The following is a 20,348-nucleotide window of genomic DNA, read 5'->3' on the forward strand; positions in this document are numbered from 1 at the left end:
TAGAGACTGTCCCCAGATATCGAATCTGATTTGCTTCCATTGCAATTAGACGAGCCATTAGAAGGCAGAGTGCCCTAGATTGTTAGGAGGAGCATTGACAGTGCCTATATCAGACCCTTTGAGGATCACTGATGGCTACCAGGGAAAGGTATAGGCACCTGTGGTGAGGAGAAGGGCGTTCCAGTTTACGACCGAGAATATGTGGGTAGTACCTGATGTGGTCACTAGTATGTTTCCTTCAATTATCCTATATTGTTTTCTTTATCTATGCTTATGTTTCATCTGATTGTGTATAGGGACTTTCTTAGTCAATGGTATGACAACTCACGTCGTGTTCGATTCAGGTGCTACCTAATATTTTTTTATCTCTTGCACTTAACAATAGGTTTAGGTGATGCTCACGAGTTTTGGGATTGTCCATTGGAGGTAGAGATTGTTGATAAACATTTAGTGAGTGATTCGAGGGTGTGTTCAGAGCATGTTCAACAAGAGATATTCTATTGATTTGGTTTCGGATCCTTTGATAGGGTAGGAGGTTATCATAGGGATGGATTGGTTGGGTCCCAATGTGTCCATGATAGACTATGAGCACTAGTTAATGAGAGTTCAAACCCTAAGCGGGGGTGAACTGGTTATTCATGGCGAGGGAGCTCATCGTGGACCGACTATCTGTTCTGTAGCGAGTGCTAGGAGATACCCACGTCAGGGTTCTTCTGGATTTTTGGCCTATGTGGCGGATACTTTAGATGGGGGCACGATGACTTTGAGTGAGGTACCCATTCTTCAGGATTTTCCTGATGTGTTTTTTGAAGATTCGCCTGGAGTGCCTCCCGAGAGGTAGGTTAATTTTCGGATTGATTTAGTTCCCGGTGCGACTCTGATAGCCAAAGCACCATATCAATTAGTACCATCGGAGATGCATGAGTTGTCTACGCAACTTCAACAGCTGCTAGAAAAAGTGGTTTATCATACCAAGTAGTTCGCTATGGGGAGCACCGATCATGTTCATGAAAAAGAAGGACGGTTTACACAGGATGTGCATTGACTATCGAGAGTTGAATAAGCTAATAGTGAAGAACCGTTACCCACTCTAGAGGTTTGATGACTTATTTGACCAACTTTAGGGTGCATCTTGGTTCTTTAAGATTGATTTGCGGTCCGGTTATCATCAGATGAGGGTCAGAGAGGAGGATGTGCCAAAGAGGACCTTCAAAACTTGTTATGGTCATTACAAATTCGTGGTGATGCCACTCAGGCTCACTAATGCACCGACAATGTTCATGAATCTCATGAATCGAGTATGCAGATCGATATTGGATCGGTCAGTGATTGTGTTTATCGATGATATTCTGGTCTACTCTAAGACCAAGGAGTAGCACGGGGAGCACTTGCAATAAGTTTTGAAGACCTAGAGGAGGGAACAGTTTTATGCCAAATTCTCCAAATGCGAGTTCTAGTTATGTGAGGTACAATTATTGGGGCACATCATCAACCAAAAGGGTATATTGGTCGATCCGAACAAGATTGAGGCGATGATGAGGTGGGAGGTTCCGAGGACGCCATCTAGGATTTAGATTTTTATTGGTCTAGCGGGTTATTATCGGAGGTTTATCCATGCATCCAACGAAGAAGAATGTCACTTTCTGTTGGGGGACCGATCAACAAGCAGGCTTTGAGACACTGAGATAAAGATTATACGAGGCCCCAATTCTCACTCTTCCCGAGGCCATGAATGATTTTGGGGCTTATTATGATGCGTCTATATCAGGATTGGGAGTTGTACTCATACTGAGAGGTCATGTGATTGCTTACACTTTGAGGCAGCTGAAGCCTCATGAGGAGAATTACTCTACACCCAATTTAGAGTTAGGGGCTATGGTTTTTGCCCTCAAGATATGGAGACAGTACTTGTATGGTTTTAGGAGCACTATTTACCCTGACCATAAGAGCCTGAGATATCTGATGGACCAGTCGAATCTGAATATGAGGCGGCGGAGATGGTTAGATGTGGTGAAGTATCATGACTGTGAGATTTTGTATAACCTTGGGAAGGCCAATGTTGTGGCTAATGTCTTTAGCTGCAAGGCAGTAAGTACACCTATTGGAGATATATGTTTGAGGATGGTTATTGTCTTGCCACTGTTGGAATTAATCAAGAAGGCGCAAGTGGAGGGGTTAAAGAGGGAAAATTGGAAGGAATAGAGGATTAGGCGTCAGAATCTATTGTTTACCATGGAATTTGGTGGGTTATTGACTCAGTGTGGCATGGTTTGGGTCCCAGTTGCTGGCGGGGTTAGGCAGACATTATTGGAAGAGGCACAAAATTCAAAATTTTCATTACATCCGAGAGCCACAAAGATGTACAATGACCTGGGGTTGGATTATTGGTGGCCCTATATGAAAAGGGAGGTGGCATGGTTTGTGGAACGATGTTTGACTTGCTGGAAAGTTAAGGCCGAACATCAGAGACCCCATGATAAAATGCAACAATTACCTATTCCCATGTGGAAATGGGAAGAGATCACTATTGATTGTATCACAAATTGTTGAGGACGTCATGTGGGGATAATTCTATTTGGGTTATCGTGGATAGATTGACTAAGAGTGCTTATTTCATACCTATTTTCGAGAGCATGTCTGCTAAGAAATTGGATGACATCTACATTAAGGAGGTGGTGATTCGACCTGGGGTGCCAGTTTCGGTAGTTTCAGATCGCGATGTTTGCTTCACCTCCAGGTTTAGGAGGAAATTTCATGAGGAGTTGGGTACTCATCTACATTTAGTACATCATACCACCCCAGACCAATGGATAGAGTGACTGGACAGTTCAGACGCTTGAAGATATGCTCAGGGTACGTGTGTTAGATTTTGGAAGGAGTTGGGATACTTATTTTCCACTAGATGAGTTCTCCTGCAATAATAGCAACCTTGCCTGTATCGATTAACCACCCTTCGAGATGCTTTATGGGAGATGTCGAACTTCGGTTTGTTAGGGAGAGGTTGGACATCAAGTTATGGGAAGTACTGAGGTAGTACTAAAGACTACCAAGTTGATTCATTGGGTGTAAGGTCGTCTGCAGACCGCACAAAGTCGCCAAAAAAGTTATGCTGACAATTATCGATCAGACCTTGAGTTTCAGGTGGGAGACTATGTGCTTCTGAAGGTGTACCTTGGAAATGTGTCATTCGATTCTAGAAGCGGGGCAAGCTGGGCCCCTTGTATATTGGTCCTTTCAGGATTACCGCTTGGGCGGGCAAGGTTGCATACCAAATGGATCTGCCTGATGAGCTCAGTTAGATCCACAACACTTTCTATGTCTCTCAGTTATGGAAGTGTTTAGCCGATGACTCCGTATTGGTTCCCTTGGATGACATTTAGATTGATGAGTTCCTGAACTATGTAGAGAGACCAATCATAATTCTTGACAAAAAAGACAAAGACCCTGCGCAACAAAGTGGTGAATTTGGTGAAAGTGCAGTGGCAACACCGGAAGGTTTCAGAATGGACGTCGGAACCTGAGGAGGAGATTAGATAGCATTACCCGAGCTATTTGCAGCAGCGGACTTTGATGACGAAATCTGATTCAAGTGGGGGAGAGTTGTATCACCCGATTCCCAATTACTTTTCATCTTTGGCTATAGTATATGTGTGTGTGTATATATATATATATATATATATATATATATATATATATATATATATATATTTGCAAAAATGGTCCTACACGGTGCTTAGGAGGTTTTCTACACAGGACGTAAAGAGGGAAGTAGCGGTGGGCCTTTTAAACCCTATGTGGGGCGTACCCTTGTATACAAAGCATGTAGGTGTGCTGATTCAAAACCCTATTTTTTAGGGTTGAGACCCTATTTAAAGACCTTAGCTCCCTTGAGGTCCTCCCTATAATTAGCCTCCACTCTCCCTAGCAATCTTTCCAAAACCCTAATCCCTTGTGAGCATGTTTTGAGATTTTTTTAGTGTCTTTTTGGTGCATCCAGAAGAATGAGAGGTCCAAGCTTGAAGATTATTGAAGCTAACCTTTTAGATCCAGTATCTACATTTCATTTCTCAACTCTAGGAGGTAAAAATCTGGTAACTTGTTGGTTTATGTGTTCGACCTCTTTAGATTATAGATTTCCATGCCCTATTTTTCACATAACCTTGAGTCTTGTGAGTATGAGCTACTCCAGATCTTGAGGTTATCATTCTTGTTTGATCTGAGGATCTTATGGCATAAAAATGGGATATTGATGGTTATTTTTCACCCATTCAAGGGTTTGAGGTTATTGGAGGATGTTATGAAACCAGGGTTTAGTCTTGAGCTCCATTAAGCCATGCAAAGGCATAAAGTTAATAACTTTATCACTCCATACGTTTATTAGGATAAGATATGAACAATAGATGGTTGGTCTTTATGGATTAAGATCTAAAAATGGAAATGGCTTTATATCGTAGTACGTAGGGTGTGGCATACCACTGCACATGGCGTAGATTCATTACGCAAGGCGTAAGTCAACTGGACGTTGACTGTTAACTTTTGACCAGTTTGACCCTTGGTCAACTGTGAAGGATTGTGGACTTGGATGGGCAAACTTGTCTTTTTATTAAATAAGGATTAACATTGGCTTTTGGACCCATTTAGTAGGATGCTACCTTAATTGCTAATTAGGGTTTGTTCTGGTTATGATTAGTGTGAGGATCCTTTGTAGCAGCAGCTCAAGTGTGATTTTTACTTGATTATTGATTGAGGTGAGTCTTCTCACTGTACTTGTGGGTCGAAGGCACAATGCCAACCCATTGGATTATATAGGATTCTAGTTCTCTTTGTGATACTTTTATAGAAGACCCCGAAGGTAGCCTGTGACATTTGTATGAAAGACCATGGGGGTAGCCCATATCAATTGCATGAAAGACCATGAGGGTAGCCCATGACACTTGGATGTTAAACTATGGAGGTAGCCCATAGAATTTCAAGGAAAGACCATGAGGGTTGACCATGGCACTTGGTTGTAAGACCTTGGGAGTAGCCATGACATTCTAGGAAAAAGACCATGTGAGTAGCACATGACAATTGTATATATGATATGTGGTATTTTGGGAAAATCTCTAAGTTTTGTGTTTACGGTTTTATGGTTTAATATTTTCGGGTACTTCCAGTTCGAAATTGAAGAACCTAATGTGATCGCGCAATATCTCCCTCATGATTCCGTATTTATGACTATTTTACTCTAATGATTTTGATACACTATATTGTGGTTGATTTTGAAACACTTAATTTATGAATTTGATGATTTTAAAAATGAAAAAATTTATCACTACTTTATGAGATGTTATAGCATAAATCTTTACAAAGACTTATTATATTTGCCAATAAGATTTTCCATTCACAAATTGATAATAGATCTTTAAAAAATCTTTTACCCCAATGCATATACATTTGTATAAGGTTTTTTTTTTTTTAATTATTATTTAGAATGACTTATAGAATAAAAATCTTTTATTTTAAAAGTATTTAGCTAACATAATTCTTTAAATGACATAATTTAAAAGGTAAAAAAAAATTTCTTTCAAAAAGCTTGTATCGGAGATGCTCCATGCACAACTTTTAGTTTTTAATAATTTGATTCCATATACAAGTAAGAAGTGTTCGTTTTTAAGAGAAGCTTTGTTATGCAAACATGTTATTTCTAACACAATTAAAATGATTATTACCTTAAATCAATCATATTATCTTCAAAATTGTATATAACAGATGTCCAATCAATTGGGAAAATTATACCATGATTATATTACAGATTTTAGATAGTCTAAAAAAATCTGATTCATTTTATCAAAATGATATTTTCAATGGTATAAATTGGGAAAATTATACCATCAATTTCAGAAGTCTAAAAAAATCTGATTCATTTAATAAAAATGATATTTTCAATGGAAAAATCAGGATATCATAAAATTAAACAAATTTATAACTTGATTGCTTAAAAGGGTTTGAATACCATAGATAAAACAACAATAAAAACTTAAGCTACTCTTTAGTTATATTGACCCGATTATTTTAACTAAAACTAACTGCTTTTTAGTATCATTGAAAATCTTTAACATAATGTAATAAAATTAAAATATAAATGTTTATAACTCTTAGAAAATTAAAATAACATAAGTAAAAGAGTAAAATAACAATTTCTTATTGAGATTACTTATTCTAATTTCTTTTATCCTATTTGTCCACGTGATATAGACGTACCATACTATGCAGTAGCTTGAACTGTCAAGTTCATTGACCATGGGAAGCACCACATCGTTTGGTGTTTTCCCACGTGGGTGGTAGAGATGCAGGGGAAATCCACCTCAGGTAACTACATTCATTCTATTTTCTCTCCTAGTTTAATGGCTATTTTGTTTTTTACGCTCTATTTTAACTTTCAAATCCACATAACCTTTTATTAATTTCCAATACGTTTTCACTAAAATGGATTCAAACAATTCACTCAACATCATAACAAGATCCAACTGAAACAAAAACATGCGATTCAAGTTACACAAATGTACGTGTAGGGTTAGGTATGAACGACGATGATAAACTTTGATATGGTTATGATGTTGTGCCTAAGGCCTATCTCCATGGCCAGAATTTTGTGACACAACTTTGCGACAGTACCACTATCTTTAATCAAACGTATCGATAATTTTAGTTGTAGGATCTTTTGGGTTAGTTTTTAGCACCAAATACTTCTATATTTTTAGCATTTCTTTTACTATTTAAATTTAATGTAATTGCATTATGAAACCGGGGAATAATTATTAGTAAATCATCTTTGTTTTTGTTTTTGTTTTTTTTGGAAGATTAGCCATCTCAAATCGACTTTATCTTTAAGATTGACCATCTCGAATCAGTCTATATCAAACTTTAGCTCGAAAAAATAGTCTGTCTGATAAATAGGGATACCACAAAAGATAGCAACGAACTTCAAAAAGTATAACTTGAACTTTTTCATGTATTTGCAATTTGAGAAAAACAATTTGGCTAAGAACGATTACGCGTGTGAAGAAAAAAAAATCCACGACAAAAACGGAAATTTGCGAAAAACAATATAACTACGCTTGTTTTATTTATTGATATGTTTTAGTTTTATAGTGTTTTTTTATTATGTAATGTCTTTTATTTATTTTAAAGTAATGAAGTATTTTTTTTATTAAATTTCATATTAATAAATTAATTAATTTAAAATAAAATAAAAGATGTTAAGGTGCGGAGAGAATAAAAAAATAAATTAACGTGACACTTCGCAACTCATAAGTGAAAAATGTGAGAACTGTACATCTTTATTTTTATAGAGTTATAGCTGGTCAAAACAATATTGTAAACAGTGCACTTTCCTTTTATAGAGCTTTTATATTCGTCGGCTAGTTTGATTAATAAAATCTTTATGTTCATTTTTATTAGGTAGACAAAAATAGGGGTGTTCGTTTGGATGGATCGATTCGATCAGATCCAATTAAGTAAATTAAAATTGATTTTGATTTTCAAAATATGGATTCGAATGGTTCAAACTAAATTAAAATCCGATCTGATCCGGTCCAATTACAATTCGATTTGAATCGGTTTTTATAATTTAGTTTTGAAAAATTAAAACATTTTAAAACGACATATGATTAAAAAATATTATCCAATTTTTACAGAAGAATCAAAAACAAAATATTTAGTTGTGATTTAAAATTTATAAACAACTGTTCAGAAAATATATTATAGTTTAATAATTAATAATAAAAAATTCAAGCTTACAAAAATAATTAATAAATAAATTTTTTTGAGAAAAAAAATGCATATTTATGTTTTTTATTAGGTGAAATTTTTTGAACTTATTTAAAAAAATTATAAAATCAACAGATTATTATAGATATATTAAAATAAATAAATAATAAATTGTTATTTTGTTTTTTTAAACTATTCGGTTATGATTATATAAACAAAAACCAATCCAAAATCAAAAATAATAATTCGATTTTGTTGAAAACCATCCAAAAATCTGAATATCCGAACCAAATAATTTAATCTAAATTATCCAATTGAAAAATTCAGTTTTATCCAAACAATGAATAATCCTAAGCAAAAAGATAATGGCATTTTCCTTTTATGGGACGTTACTATATTTTTTAATAAATAAATGATAACTTAAATATTCTATTAAAAATTTTTGATTTATTTTTTTTATAGATATAAAATGATGATATATATAACAAACGTGTAAAATATACCAAAATGTGTCATATTATTCATACAAAGTGGACTTCTTTGTCAAAATGAATACTAGAATACCTAATTTTTTTGGGACGTCGTTAAATGAGCCAAACAAAAGTACATACACGTTAACAAAAAGATATGAAATTGATGATATTGTAGTTGTAAATAATTTATAAAAGAGTAAATTAAAATGTAATACGAAGAATAGGATGAAATATGAATGGGTAGGGATGATTGAATGAAGGAAAATAAAGACATACCAAAAGAGGAGTCAGTGGTGCCTGGAATATCTGTAACCATCCTGAAAAAGAAACAAGAAAAGAGTGGCAATTGTCACTTCAATGTTAAATCTCTCGCATTTGCTTGTTTTTTATTATTATTATTATTATTATTATTATTATTATTATTATTTTTTATTTTACTACAAGTGGCATCTTGCTTCCCAATAGTCAATGGTCTTCGGGTTCATAAAAAGAATGTACAACTTTTTATTTATATGAATATGATAACAATAACTTTGACTAGTTATCTATGTTCTATTTCTTTTATCCAATCCCAAAAAAAATATGTTTATATAAGGTGCAAAGATATAATGGGTTTATGACGAATAAAAAAAAAAGAAAAGCTTTTAAAATTATAAATATAATAAAAATTAAATTGAAAATAGAAATATTGTTATAAAATTCATTATTAATATTAAAAAACATAAATATTGTCAAAACATTATAAAAAACAACTAATTAAAAAAAATATATTTTTATTTAGATAAATTAGTTTTTTTCTAAATAATTATACTATATATTTTTTAAAATTTTTGGATTTCTTAAAGACATGGACCGCACATGTTTGCCACCATTTGGACTGACATATATGTTGGTATAATCATATTGATCTTTTTGGTTCCGAACACTTAAATTAGGTTATAATAAACTAATAAGTTAAAATAAATTAATTTATTCAAAAAAGTATTTATTTAAGTGGATAGACACAAGCTAGTTTGTTCAATCTAAACATTCAAATTATCTTTTAGTAATAATCACTAACAAACATATTATAAAAGCAAACCTAAAAATCTATAAACTTCGTAATTTTGAAGTACGATACAAAGTTCATACACATTTTTTTTAAAGGGGACGAATTTATAAATATTTGTAGGGAAAATGACATAAAAGCCCTTAAGTTTTCATAAAAATGTCGGTTTTACCCTTGGACGTGTTTTATGTCTAGTAAAGTCTAAAGTTTTGTTTAATTTGTTCATTTTTACCCTTGTAGCCGGTTTCCAGGTAGGCCTGGCAATGGAGCGGGTTTTGACCCTGATCCGATCCAAACCCTTAACAATTATATGGGTTTGGAGCATAATTTTTGATCTGTTTACCCGTTAACGACCCGTACCCGCTAATCTTTTTATTAAAAGGGTCGGGTATGGATCATCACCGATCCGCTCCGTTTATAACCCGCCCCGTATAAATTTTAGAAATATAAATTTATATTTTATATTTCTTAAAGTTTACATTAATTTCCAATTAGAAGTCCAAAGAGAAAAGTCCAAAGACTAAATTGGTTTTACATAAAACTCTGAGGACTCACCTTCTAGACTTCCAGTCTTCTCCCAAGAGTCATGATTTCATTTCATTTATATTTCATCATATAATCACCAATTTCATTTATAAAACAATAATGTCATTTATCAACCAGAAGAAAGTTTGTAATTGTTATTCTCTATCAATGCAATCGATGGTTAAAAACCAATCGGAAGTAACTAAAATAATGATTTTAATTCCAATAGAAAGCCTCGAGTACATAATGTGTTTTATAAATCAAAACTTATTTTTATTTAATAAATGTGATTTTATGATTTAAGTAAAATGTGTTTGATTATTCAAAAAACCTACGGGTTACGGGGCGGGTTTAGATATCTGTTGATTCAGTGGATAAGGGTATGAGTTTGATTATTCAAAACCCTACGGGTTACGGAGTGGGTTTGGATCAGATTCTGAAATGTGTTAAAAATGTTTGGATAAATGTCGATTCGCTCCAAATCCGCCCCATTGTCAGGTCTATTTCCAGGTAACCTACCGGTTACCTAATGCCAGTAAAGCCCTTGAATTTTCAAAAATATTCGGATTTACCCTTAAGTTTTTTAAAAATGTTCGGATTTACCCTTACCTTGCTTGTTATTTTGATTATTATTATTATTATTATTATTATTATTATTATTATTATTATTATTATTATTATTATTATTATTAATACAATTTTAATTGAATAAAAATATTTTATACATACATTTTTAAATGTATAAAGATATTTCATACGTTTTTAATACATTTTTATACATATTATTATTATTATTATTATTATTATTACATTTTTAAATGTATAAAAATATTTCATACACATATTTTTAAACGTATACAAATATTTTTACTAATATAAATATATTTTTAAAAATATATATACTTGTATTTAATATTTATATATACATTTGATAGCCCATGTAAACTTATAGAAATGTATTTATACATATTTATATGGTTTTTGCAAAATCAGTCATTGACGATATTTTTTACTTTATCAAGCTTTTTCTGTTCGATTCAACAATTATAGATGAAGATTTAGGTTTTCAAATGTATATAAATACTAAATACAAGTACATATATTTTTAAAAATATATCTATATTAGTAAAAATATTTTTATACATTTAAAAATGTGTGTATGAAATATTTTTATACATTTAAAAATGTATGTATAAAATATTTTTATACAATTAAAAATGTAATAATAATAATAATAATAATAATAATAATAATAATAATAATAATAATAATAATAGCAATCAAGGTAAGGGTAAATCCGAACATTTTTGAAAAACTTAAGGGTAAATCCAAATATTTTTGCAAATTCAAGGGTTTTACTGACATTAGGTAACCGGTTACCTAGAAACCGGCTACAAGGGTAAAAATGAACAAATTAAACAAAACTTCGGGCTTTACTAGACATAAAACACGTCCAAGGGTAAAACCGATATTTTTGTGAAAACTTAAAGGTTTTTATGTAATTTTCCCATATTTGTAAGATAACATTACAAAGAAGTTAAAACAAGGGTTATATTTTGAAGCTAATTAATCCAATTAAGTTTAAATATTCTACATCTTGTAATTAAATCTAAAAGTACGATCGAGTTATTATGTTTTTTTAATGAAATGTCTTCTGTGGTTTTCTTGGTTGAAAAGAGTGGTGTTCTGAAACCTCCATAGCATCCAAAAAATCGTGAGAACAGTAACAGCTAAAATTTTCCTTTGAAGACAAATAAGAAGAAGATCTAAATTCTCATTGTAACATCCATAGCATCCAAAAAATCGTGAGAACAGTAACAGCTAAAATTTTCCTTTGAAGACAAATAAGAAGAAGATCTAAATTCTCATTGTAACATCTAAAATTTCCTTTGAAGACAAATAAGAAGAAGATCTAAATTCTCATAACAATATCAAAAAAAGGGAAATTGAAAGAAGCCTTGTTCAACCCAAAGTATTATATCACTGTAACTATAAATTAAAAATATAAAGCTAAAATCCTAATTGTTCGAGATGCTGGCTTCTCCAAGCCCTCTTTCTTACACCCCGCTCCCGAGTTGTAGCAAAGAAAAGAAAGAGAAGAGAAAAGAAATAAGGAGAGAAAAGAAGAGAAAAGAAAGGAAAAGAGATTTCTCTTTTGTGCTCCCGAGTTGGAGAGAAATGAGAGAAAAATTAAACATTTTGTTCTTTCTTTTCGAATCCTCCCAAATCGGAAGGAAAGTTAGGAGGGAAAATGATCATTCCATTTCCTTCCACTTCCTTCCTTTAATGAAACTCGGGAGCACCATTCTCTCTTGTTTTCCTCTCGTTTCCTCCCATTTCCTTTCTTTTCTCTCCTTAAGTTCAACTCGGGAGCGGGGTGTTAAAGAACAAAGAACATATAATTTTCCATAATTCATATTGTAATAAATGTATTTTGGGGCTAAAGCATTTGGCATTTTTAGTAAAATTAATTTTTCGGAAAATCATATAAAAAAGTAATTAAATTAAATACAAATAAAAAATTAATTAAAGAAATAAATATTAGTGAAATTGAAAGTTTCAAGGTTATTAAAAGTAGACCTGACAATTCCAGACACGAATACACGAATTTGTGAGAGACACGATACGACACAAATACACGACACGAATATATTTTGAAAATTGATATAAATATTAGTTCTCATCGTATAATCATATCATGTCAAATTCGTGACTGACACGAATACACGAATCGTCAAGTCTAATTAAAAGGTGAAATTAGGCTTAAAAGAGAAGCTTTAAATGCGAAGGAATAAACTTGTCAAATCCGAGAAACTTAAGTATAACTTGGGCTTAACTAAGTGAATTTTTAGTGTCGTGATAGTAACTTTAAGGATTATGCAAGAATCTTCAAGGTTAGATGATAAGTTTGAGACAATTTAGGGTCAAATCTAAGAAATGGAAACTTGAGGGGCTTATGTTGCTAAATTAGCAAACTTTTAAACTAAACCCCAAACCAAGGTTGTTAAAATCTCAATTTTGATATTTAGATCTTACAATTTTAATATCCTATTAGTGAAAAATGATTTCAATCATACTACGATCATGATCCTACATCTTTAGTTTTATGTAGGGATGAGCATCGGAACCGGGTACCTGCTTTTGGAACCGGAACCGCCTCGGAACTGTCGATTTTGGAATTGGAACCGCCTTAAGCGGTTCCGGTTCCGGTTCCTAAAGTTATGAAACCTCCTTAAGCGGTTCCGGTTCTGGTTCTCATTTTTTCGAAACCTCTACCCGCCGGAACCGGTTTATATATATATATATATATATATATATATATATATATATATATATATATATATATATATATATATATGTATTATTTCATATAAATATTGTGTTACTTAGACCGGTTTAGAATATATTGGTCCGATTTTGTGCTTGGTCTGAATTTATTTGATATGGATCAAACTAAATTGCGGTTTTATCGACAAAAGATAACAAAATTAATGTAACCGGGTTACCCGCTCCCGGAATCGGAACTGCCGATTCCGGGACTGGTTCCAAACATTTAAGAACTACCTAGAGTGGTTCTGGTTTCGGTTCTAACTTTCTAGGAACCGCTGGTTCCAGTTCTGGTTCTGGTTCTCGTCAAATGAGGAGGGTACCCGCTTATGTTCATCCCTAGTTTTATGATATTGTTTTTTTACATGGCAAACTATCTAAAACCTACTCTTAAATACCGTCGATTTCTCCTAAGAGACATGAACTCATGACCTCTCATTTGAGAGAATCACTCATTACCGCTAGACCAATTGTCTTTTGGTTTTTATGATATAGTTGAGTACCAAAAATCCGTCTATTCAATATGAAATCATGCGTCATAAGTTACAAGAAGTCATGTAAAGCAACATCATTTCATTAATTCATCTCCAATTAAGCAAAACACACTCATAAAATCCTTTTGTGATCTTATGTCTTTAGTTCTACATGATCAAATTGATTTTTTTTTCTATTTACGTTTTTTTCTTCTTAATTTTACGGTTTGTAACAAAAAAAATTATGATGTATGCTTAAGAACTTCATTTTGATTTCACTATCGACGTCATAATGAACATCAAGTTATAATGTATACTTCACATCTATTATCTTGCAAGAAAATTTTAATATAAGTTAATTTTTGTAGAATCTTTCGATCCCGATCCGATCTTACGATCACGATTTTGCAAAACGTGAAACAATCTTAAGTAAGATTTTGATCTTGACAACATTGCCCTAAACCTCTCATTCTTCATCATTTGTCATGATTTTGGAAATTGAGAGTGTTTAGAAAAGAGATTTGATTGTTTGAAGGAAGATTTGAAGATATTTTGAAGCCTTTGAAGAAATTCTACTAGAATAATCAAGTACAAGCTCTAGAAAATATAATTTCTAGTTATTTCTTCATTTGAGCAACATAGGATTTTGGATCTTCACAAATCCAAAATCCTATAGTAATTTGGATGTTCAATTTAGTTCTCTAGTTTAGGTTTCATCAATAGCTTGTCTATCTATCATCAACTTCCTTCATTGTTGCTTATTTTCAAATTAAAAGTGAATTTAGGGAAGTTATGAGGTCTAGATAGATGAATTATTGTAGTTTTCAAATTATCATTAAATGGATTTAAAGCTAAAAGTAGGAGTCATGTTTTTATTTTGTGCTTTGAATTTAATAATAGCAAATGAATGAACCAAAATGTTCGAATATTAATCTATGTAATTGAAACTAGTTGGAAATCATCAAATATAACCATTATATGGAGATTTAAATGCATTTTGTTTGATTAAACACATGGAAAAGGAACATATAAGCTCTTTTGATGGACATGGAATATAACCCACTTAAGTCTATAATAATATCTTTCAAATAATTAATTCATTGATTAATTAAGATGTTAATATATAACGCTCGTAGATCCGGGCTAGTCAATTTAGAGATAATAGGGGCCGAAAACGACTTTTTGACAAAAAATTATTTAGAATAAACAATCTTAACCAAGTTGTAGAATATGTCTCAAGGGTTCCGTACATATAAAGAACGCCGAAATCCGAGTTATAACGAAGAAGTTATTGCCCGTCGAAGTATTTTGGCAAAACCGACACGGCACCGGGAGACGTAAATAGTGAATTTACAATGGAGGACTTTTTATCCTTAGTGATCTAAACCAAAGTTGGAGTATACGTTAAACCGAGAGCATCCATAAAAAGAACGCCCAAATCTGACTTCGTATGAGGAAGTTATGATTTTTCTAAGATTTGACATAGTAGTGCACGATCTGAAACTCGAATTTTAGTTCGAGCGGTTTTTGGCTTACGCGACCTAAATGAGAGTTGAAGATCTCATTAATAGGAACTCAACGGTAAAAATAAAGACAAAAACGGAGTCCGTATGAAGGAATTACGAATTCTTCGCGGTCATTTAACAATCTAAACTCCTCCTACTGTTAAATTTAAGATCGGTCAAGAATTAGCCGATGGAGTCTAAATGAAAGTTGTAGATCTTGTTTTTACCTACGTGTGGATATAATGAACGTTGAAAACGGAGCTCGTATGAGAAAGTTACAGGTTTTAGAAGTCAGTAGGGTGCTGCTGCAAAAGGGGTGACGTGGCGCAATGTGAGCCACACGCGTGTCACCACCAGAATGTTGACATCTGGGCATGAACTCGACGAGTTGGAGGCCAACTCGATGAGTTGAGCTGCCAGACCCCCTATAAATAGAGGTGCCGAGTTCCCTTCATTCTCCACACCATCCAACTTCACTTTCTCTCTCTACTTTCTCTCTCTAGCCTCCCTTAAGCCCCTAAAGCCTAGGTAAACCCCCTAGCACCCGAAGGAAGCCCCGAGGCTCCCGAAGCCTTGAGAAAAGAGCCTTTCGGCTCGGGAACGCTGCTCCAGCGAAGCCCAGTTTTCGAGAAAACCCGCTGTAAGTGAGCTATGCCTACCCTATCTTTAATATAACTTATGTTTCAATATAGTAATGTTATTAGGACCTTATAATAAGTACTTGGGCTATTATTATGAGTTATATAAGTATCATTTAATGCTTATATAATAGTAATAATATCTAGACTATTAATTAGTCTCGGTGAATATTAGACTAAACTCTAGTGGTAATGATACTAGGTTTTATCGAAGAAAAATTGTTTTGAGAGTATCGAAGCGCTGTCCGAGTGCTGAGTCACCACCTTTCATCTGAGTGCATGGTCCCTTTCATCTTACATATGATATGAAGTATTTATATATATAATGTGTTGTGAGTGCATGGTCCATTTCATCTTACACATAGATATGAAGTATTTTATATAAACAACGTGCTACGTGTGCATATTATCTGTATACTTGCTATCTATGTTGGATGAACGATTTTATACATGTTTTAAATGATTTAAATTGTATATATGTATTTTATATCTACGAAAATGTTGGGGTAAAACATGGGTAGATGTAATAGATGGAATACAAGTTGGACGATGAGTTTAGATCGGTGTTATAGACCACGAGGTGAGGGTGAGAGGTGAACGATGTGAGATGCCTTTTCCCAAACGATGGCCTCGTCATTCAGTAGAGTATGGATGACAACCACGGACTATTCTAGACGGTCCAGTGGAACACTAGCAGGCTCGCAACCTGTAGGTGTTGTGAACGATGTGTTCACCCGGTGTACTCTAAAACTTGGTGATCATGCAGACTTGATGCCTAAACCTTGGTGATCATGCAGACGTGATGCCTAAACCCTGGTGATCATGCAAACTTGATGCCTAACCCCTGGCGACTATGCAGACTTAGTGCCCGTTGTGTAAACCGTGGCAACAATGGACTTCGTGCCGATTCCTTAGGATGATCCTTTGGAATAAATGAACGAGGAATAGCTGATTCTTAGGGTAGATCCTTAAGAATAAAGAAGATAATGGGGATGGGTAATTGGGTTGATTGTTTGATTGTTTAAACATAATAATTATATTATTGTGGGTTGAAAACCCTATGTACTCACCAGGTTTCCCAACCTAACCCACTCAGTTTATTTATATCACAGGTGTCGATATGAAGTGACATTACACTGAGAGATTAAGAAGATATAGATCACTAGTGTAAATGAATGTAAGTTCTGTTTATGCTTATGTTTCTGTATTGATGATGACATCCCAAATGTTTCAAAATGAATAAAATACGTTTCTTCGAAAATGTTTTGATAACGTATTTATCGTGTTTTCTGGGAACAAATTCCGAAACATTTTTATGAAAAGAAGTACTCTGATTTTTAACAAAGCATAAACAAAATCGGTCTTTTCTGGCCGTGGAAAATGGGGATGTCACATACTAATAACATAAAACAATTTTCAATGTTTTATTCCATCCTTAGTGGTCAATTAGAATGCTTAATGAAGTATTGGGGTCAAGAGCACCAAAGTAAAATATAACTTTTGGCATGATTTGAGGTATCAGATGACTTGCATGGTCGTATAATTCACTAGGTGTATGTTACATAACCATGTAAACACTTTGTGTCAAATTTTTAAAAGCCATAGCTTTTTCTCTATTGATCTGTTTGACCATAAATCAATTCCATTACACTTCCAATGACCTAAGGAACATTTCTAGGGTATAAAATAAGATTCTAAATGTTTGTTACCATCAAGAGATTAATTTAGTGGTTGAGCGATGAGTATAACCTTGATATATATGTGAACTTTGGATTACAAATCACGGCTAGATCTAAAGTTGGATACCTACAGTAACCTAAGGTGAGTTATACCAATTGGACATGTCCTTCAATCTATTTTTGATGATTTTAAAGTGTTGTTTTCATATGCTAAACATCATATATGCTAAATGAATACTATATTATGCATTAATGAAATCTAATTTTGAAAGAGATTTATTATAAATGAGGAAAACCTTTATTATTTGAAATCATTTTTATCATTTATTTGTACATCCACTTAGGATAGGATAAGATTTTGAGTGTCATTCATTGGGTACCTATTTTGGAACGTCCGAGTTGAGGTGTGTCTTTCAAGATAATCCTCACGTTCCTAAGGAATTTGGAACCCTTTGTGTGGTGCTTGTTTGATTATTCACAAGACACCTAGCTTGAATTAGATTGACTATATAAAATGTATAGGGTGCTTTATGATAACTATACATGATTCATAAGAACAAGCACTGAAAGTGTATCATGAAGAATGAGACATTGTGCATGATCCTTAAGCCATGAATATAACTATCCTTATGATATTGGACCTTTAGATTGAATTAGGCTTCATAATATATATTCATATCCATTACTTAATTGAATTGTTGATATCAGATTTGATTATCCTTTGAAACATTTAACAATTAAAATATTTAACTTTTGGTCAATTAAACGAATAAGCTATTGAGCTATTGAAACTACTGAAATCTTGAGATGATTTGAAACTATTTATGGGGGTATGACTTTGAGTTTAGATTATTGCCCTTATCCAATACTCTTTAAGAGTTGACCTGGGGACATTCACCGGTCTTTCTAAGCCTAACAATTGCATTTTGATATATACTTAGTTTGAAAGATTTAGTAAGGACTGAAGACTCGCCTAACTTTTGGATATTATAGAAACATTAACTTTATAATGCAATGATTCTAAGTTGTTTATTTTAAGCTATCTTCTCATTATTCCTTCTGTACACCCTCATATTCCTTGACATATTTTAAGATGTTAAGGAGTTAACTGTTTGGGACCTATATTCTATAAAGTTTTTTTTTTAAATATCTATTAAAGATAACATTTTAAATATAAAACTCATCTAGCCCATATGATGGATATTACATATACATTCTCATTAAAAAAATTATACAATAGTATAATAGGCCATGAATCGATATCAAATCACAAGATAAGGGTCAAAGTAGACAATATAGAAAAAGTAACAAAATTTAGGTTGATGCTTCCCTATATTATGATTAGGATGTTAAATATGATCAATCAACTATATTTGAAATCAAGAAAAGAAAACTTGACAATCCCTTTGTAGATATGTCAGTATATTAATGGTTTGAGGTAGGCCTGGCAATTGGGTTGGGTTCGGGTTGGCGGGTCACGGGTTGGCGGGTTGGCGGGTTGAAATTCAGAAACTCAACCCAACCCATATAATATATGGGTTGGCGGGTTGTCGGGTCACGGGTTGACGGGTTGGAAACATCAACCCAACCCAACCCATATAACCCGTATAAATATATGGGTTGGCGAGTTCACATGGTGGTTCGAACCCAACACGTATAACCCATTTAATAAGCAACACATTTTAAGATGAAATTGAAAAATCCAAATAAAATGAAGTCTAAAAGTCATAAACATTAAACATAAATTCATAAACATCCAAAATAAATATTAAACATAAAGTCATAAACATCCAAATAAAACTCTAAAAATCAAAACATTCACGAAAAAGTGCAATTGTTCAAACATACTATAGAGTGTAGATTGTTACTTGCCGTAGAGAGAAAGGAAGGTGGGTCGAAAACGTCAAAGCTGACAAGAGTGAGTGCAAACAGCGATGAGCGGATGAGGAGCGGGTGAGGATTGGACCGATGAGTGATTAAATCGTGAGTTCGTGATGTTGCTTCCTTCGAAGATCGGTCCTTAACTCCTTAATCTTTATCCTTCATTCGATCGTTCGTGAATGTGGAGACTGGAGCGGGTGAGGAACAATTTTTTTTTATTAAGGCACGCAAATACGTAATGGCTGGCTGCACAAGGACTCAACACTCAACACTCAAGGAGTCAAGGTCAAAGATGGATGACGGGATCATGAGACACAAGCCCAACAGTAGCCCACAACACAATGCCACATTGCCCAAACATATGGCTGATGATATACGAAATTACGAACGAATACCAAATTAAGTGTTAAGGATATGATAAATAGAAACTAATAGTATAATATGATGTTAGATTGTTAAAAATTAAAAGAAATAGATAATTAAATATATTAGTCGGGTTGGCGGGTTGACCCGCGAACCCAAACAGGTAACCCAACCTAACCCATTAAATAAACGGGTTGACGGGTTGACGGGTTGACGGGTTGGCGGGTCAGAAATCTCAACCCTAACCCGCTTATTTTCGTGTCGGGTTCGTGTCGGGTTACGGGTTGGGTCGAGAGTTGCCACCCCTAGTTTGAGGTGACATGAAGTACACATATACGATGTGTATTAAAATTGTCGCAAATTATGTATATATTGATTTTGATGTGCTTAGTATGTTGGCGTTGAGTGTCATTAGGATAAAGGTAATCGACCCTTACATTGCCATAACAAATGTGGTAACTTTGGTGAGAGGTGAGTGAAGTTTATAAATGCAACATGTTTTGACAACGACATTAGCCACCCCATGATATTCAAATTCGAAACTAGAGAGGAATATATTTGCTTAACATTTAGATGAATATAAAGCAAACTATTGTTAAGTAAAAATATAATATTTGTATGTGAAGTGATGAGTTAGGGTACATACGTAATTGATCCTATATTAGGAAATAAGACCAAATATCG

At 33.5% G+C, this 20,348-nt stretch overlaps 1 protein-coding gene across 1 annotated transcript in view; it reads right to left on the reverse strand.

Moving 5' to 3' along the window:
* LOC145092754 (CEN-like protein 2) overlaps positions 1 to 20,348 on the reverse strand; it is a 54,711-nt gene that overhangs the window by 7,136 nt on the left and 27,227 nt on the right. Inside the window, exon 3 of the mRNA XM_079030740.1 lies at positions 8,502 to 8,542. Within this exon, the coding sequence (XP_078886866.1) occupies positions 8,502 to 8,542 (41 nt within the window). The remainder of the gene's footprint in view (positions 1 to 8,501; positions 8,543 to 20,348) is intronic.

Source organism: Lactuca serriola, chromosome 1 (assembly GCF_051521515.1).
Source record: "Lactuca serriola cultivar US96UC23 chromosome 1, Lser_US96UC23_V15, whole genome shotgun sequence".
Taxonomy (NCBI): domain Eukaryota; kingdom Viridiplantae; phylum Streptophyta; class Magnoliopsida; order Asterales; family Asteraceae; genus Lactuca; species Lactuca serriola.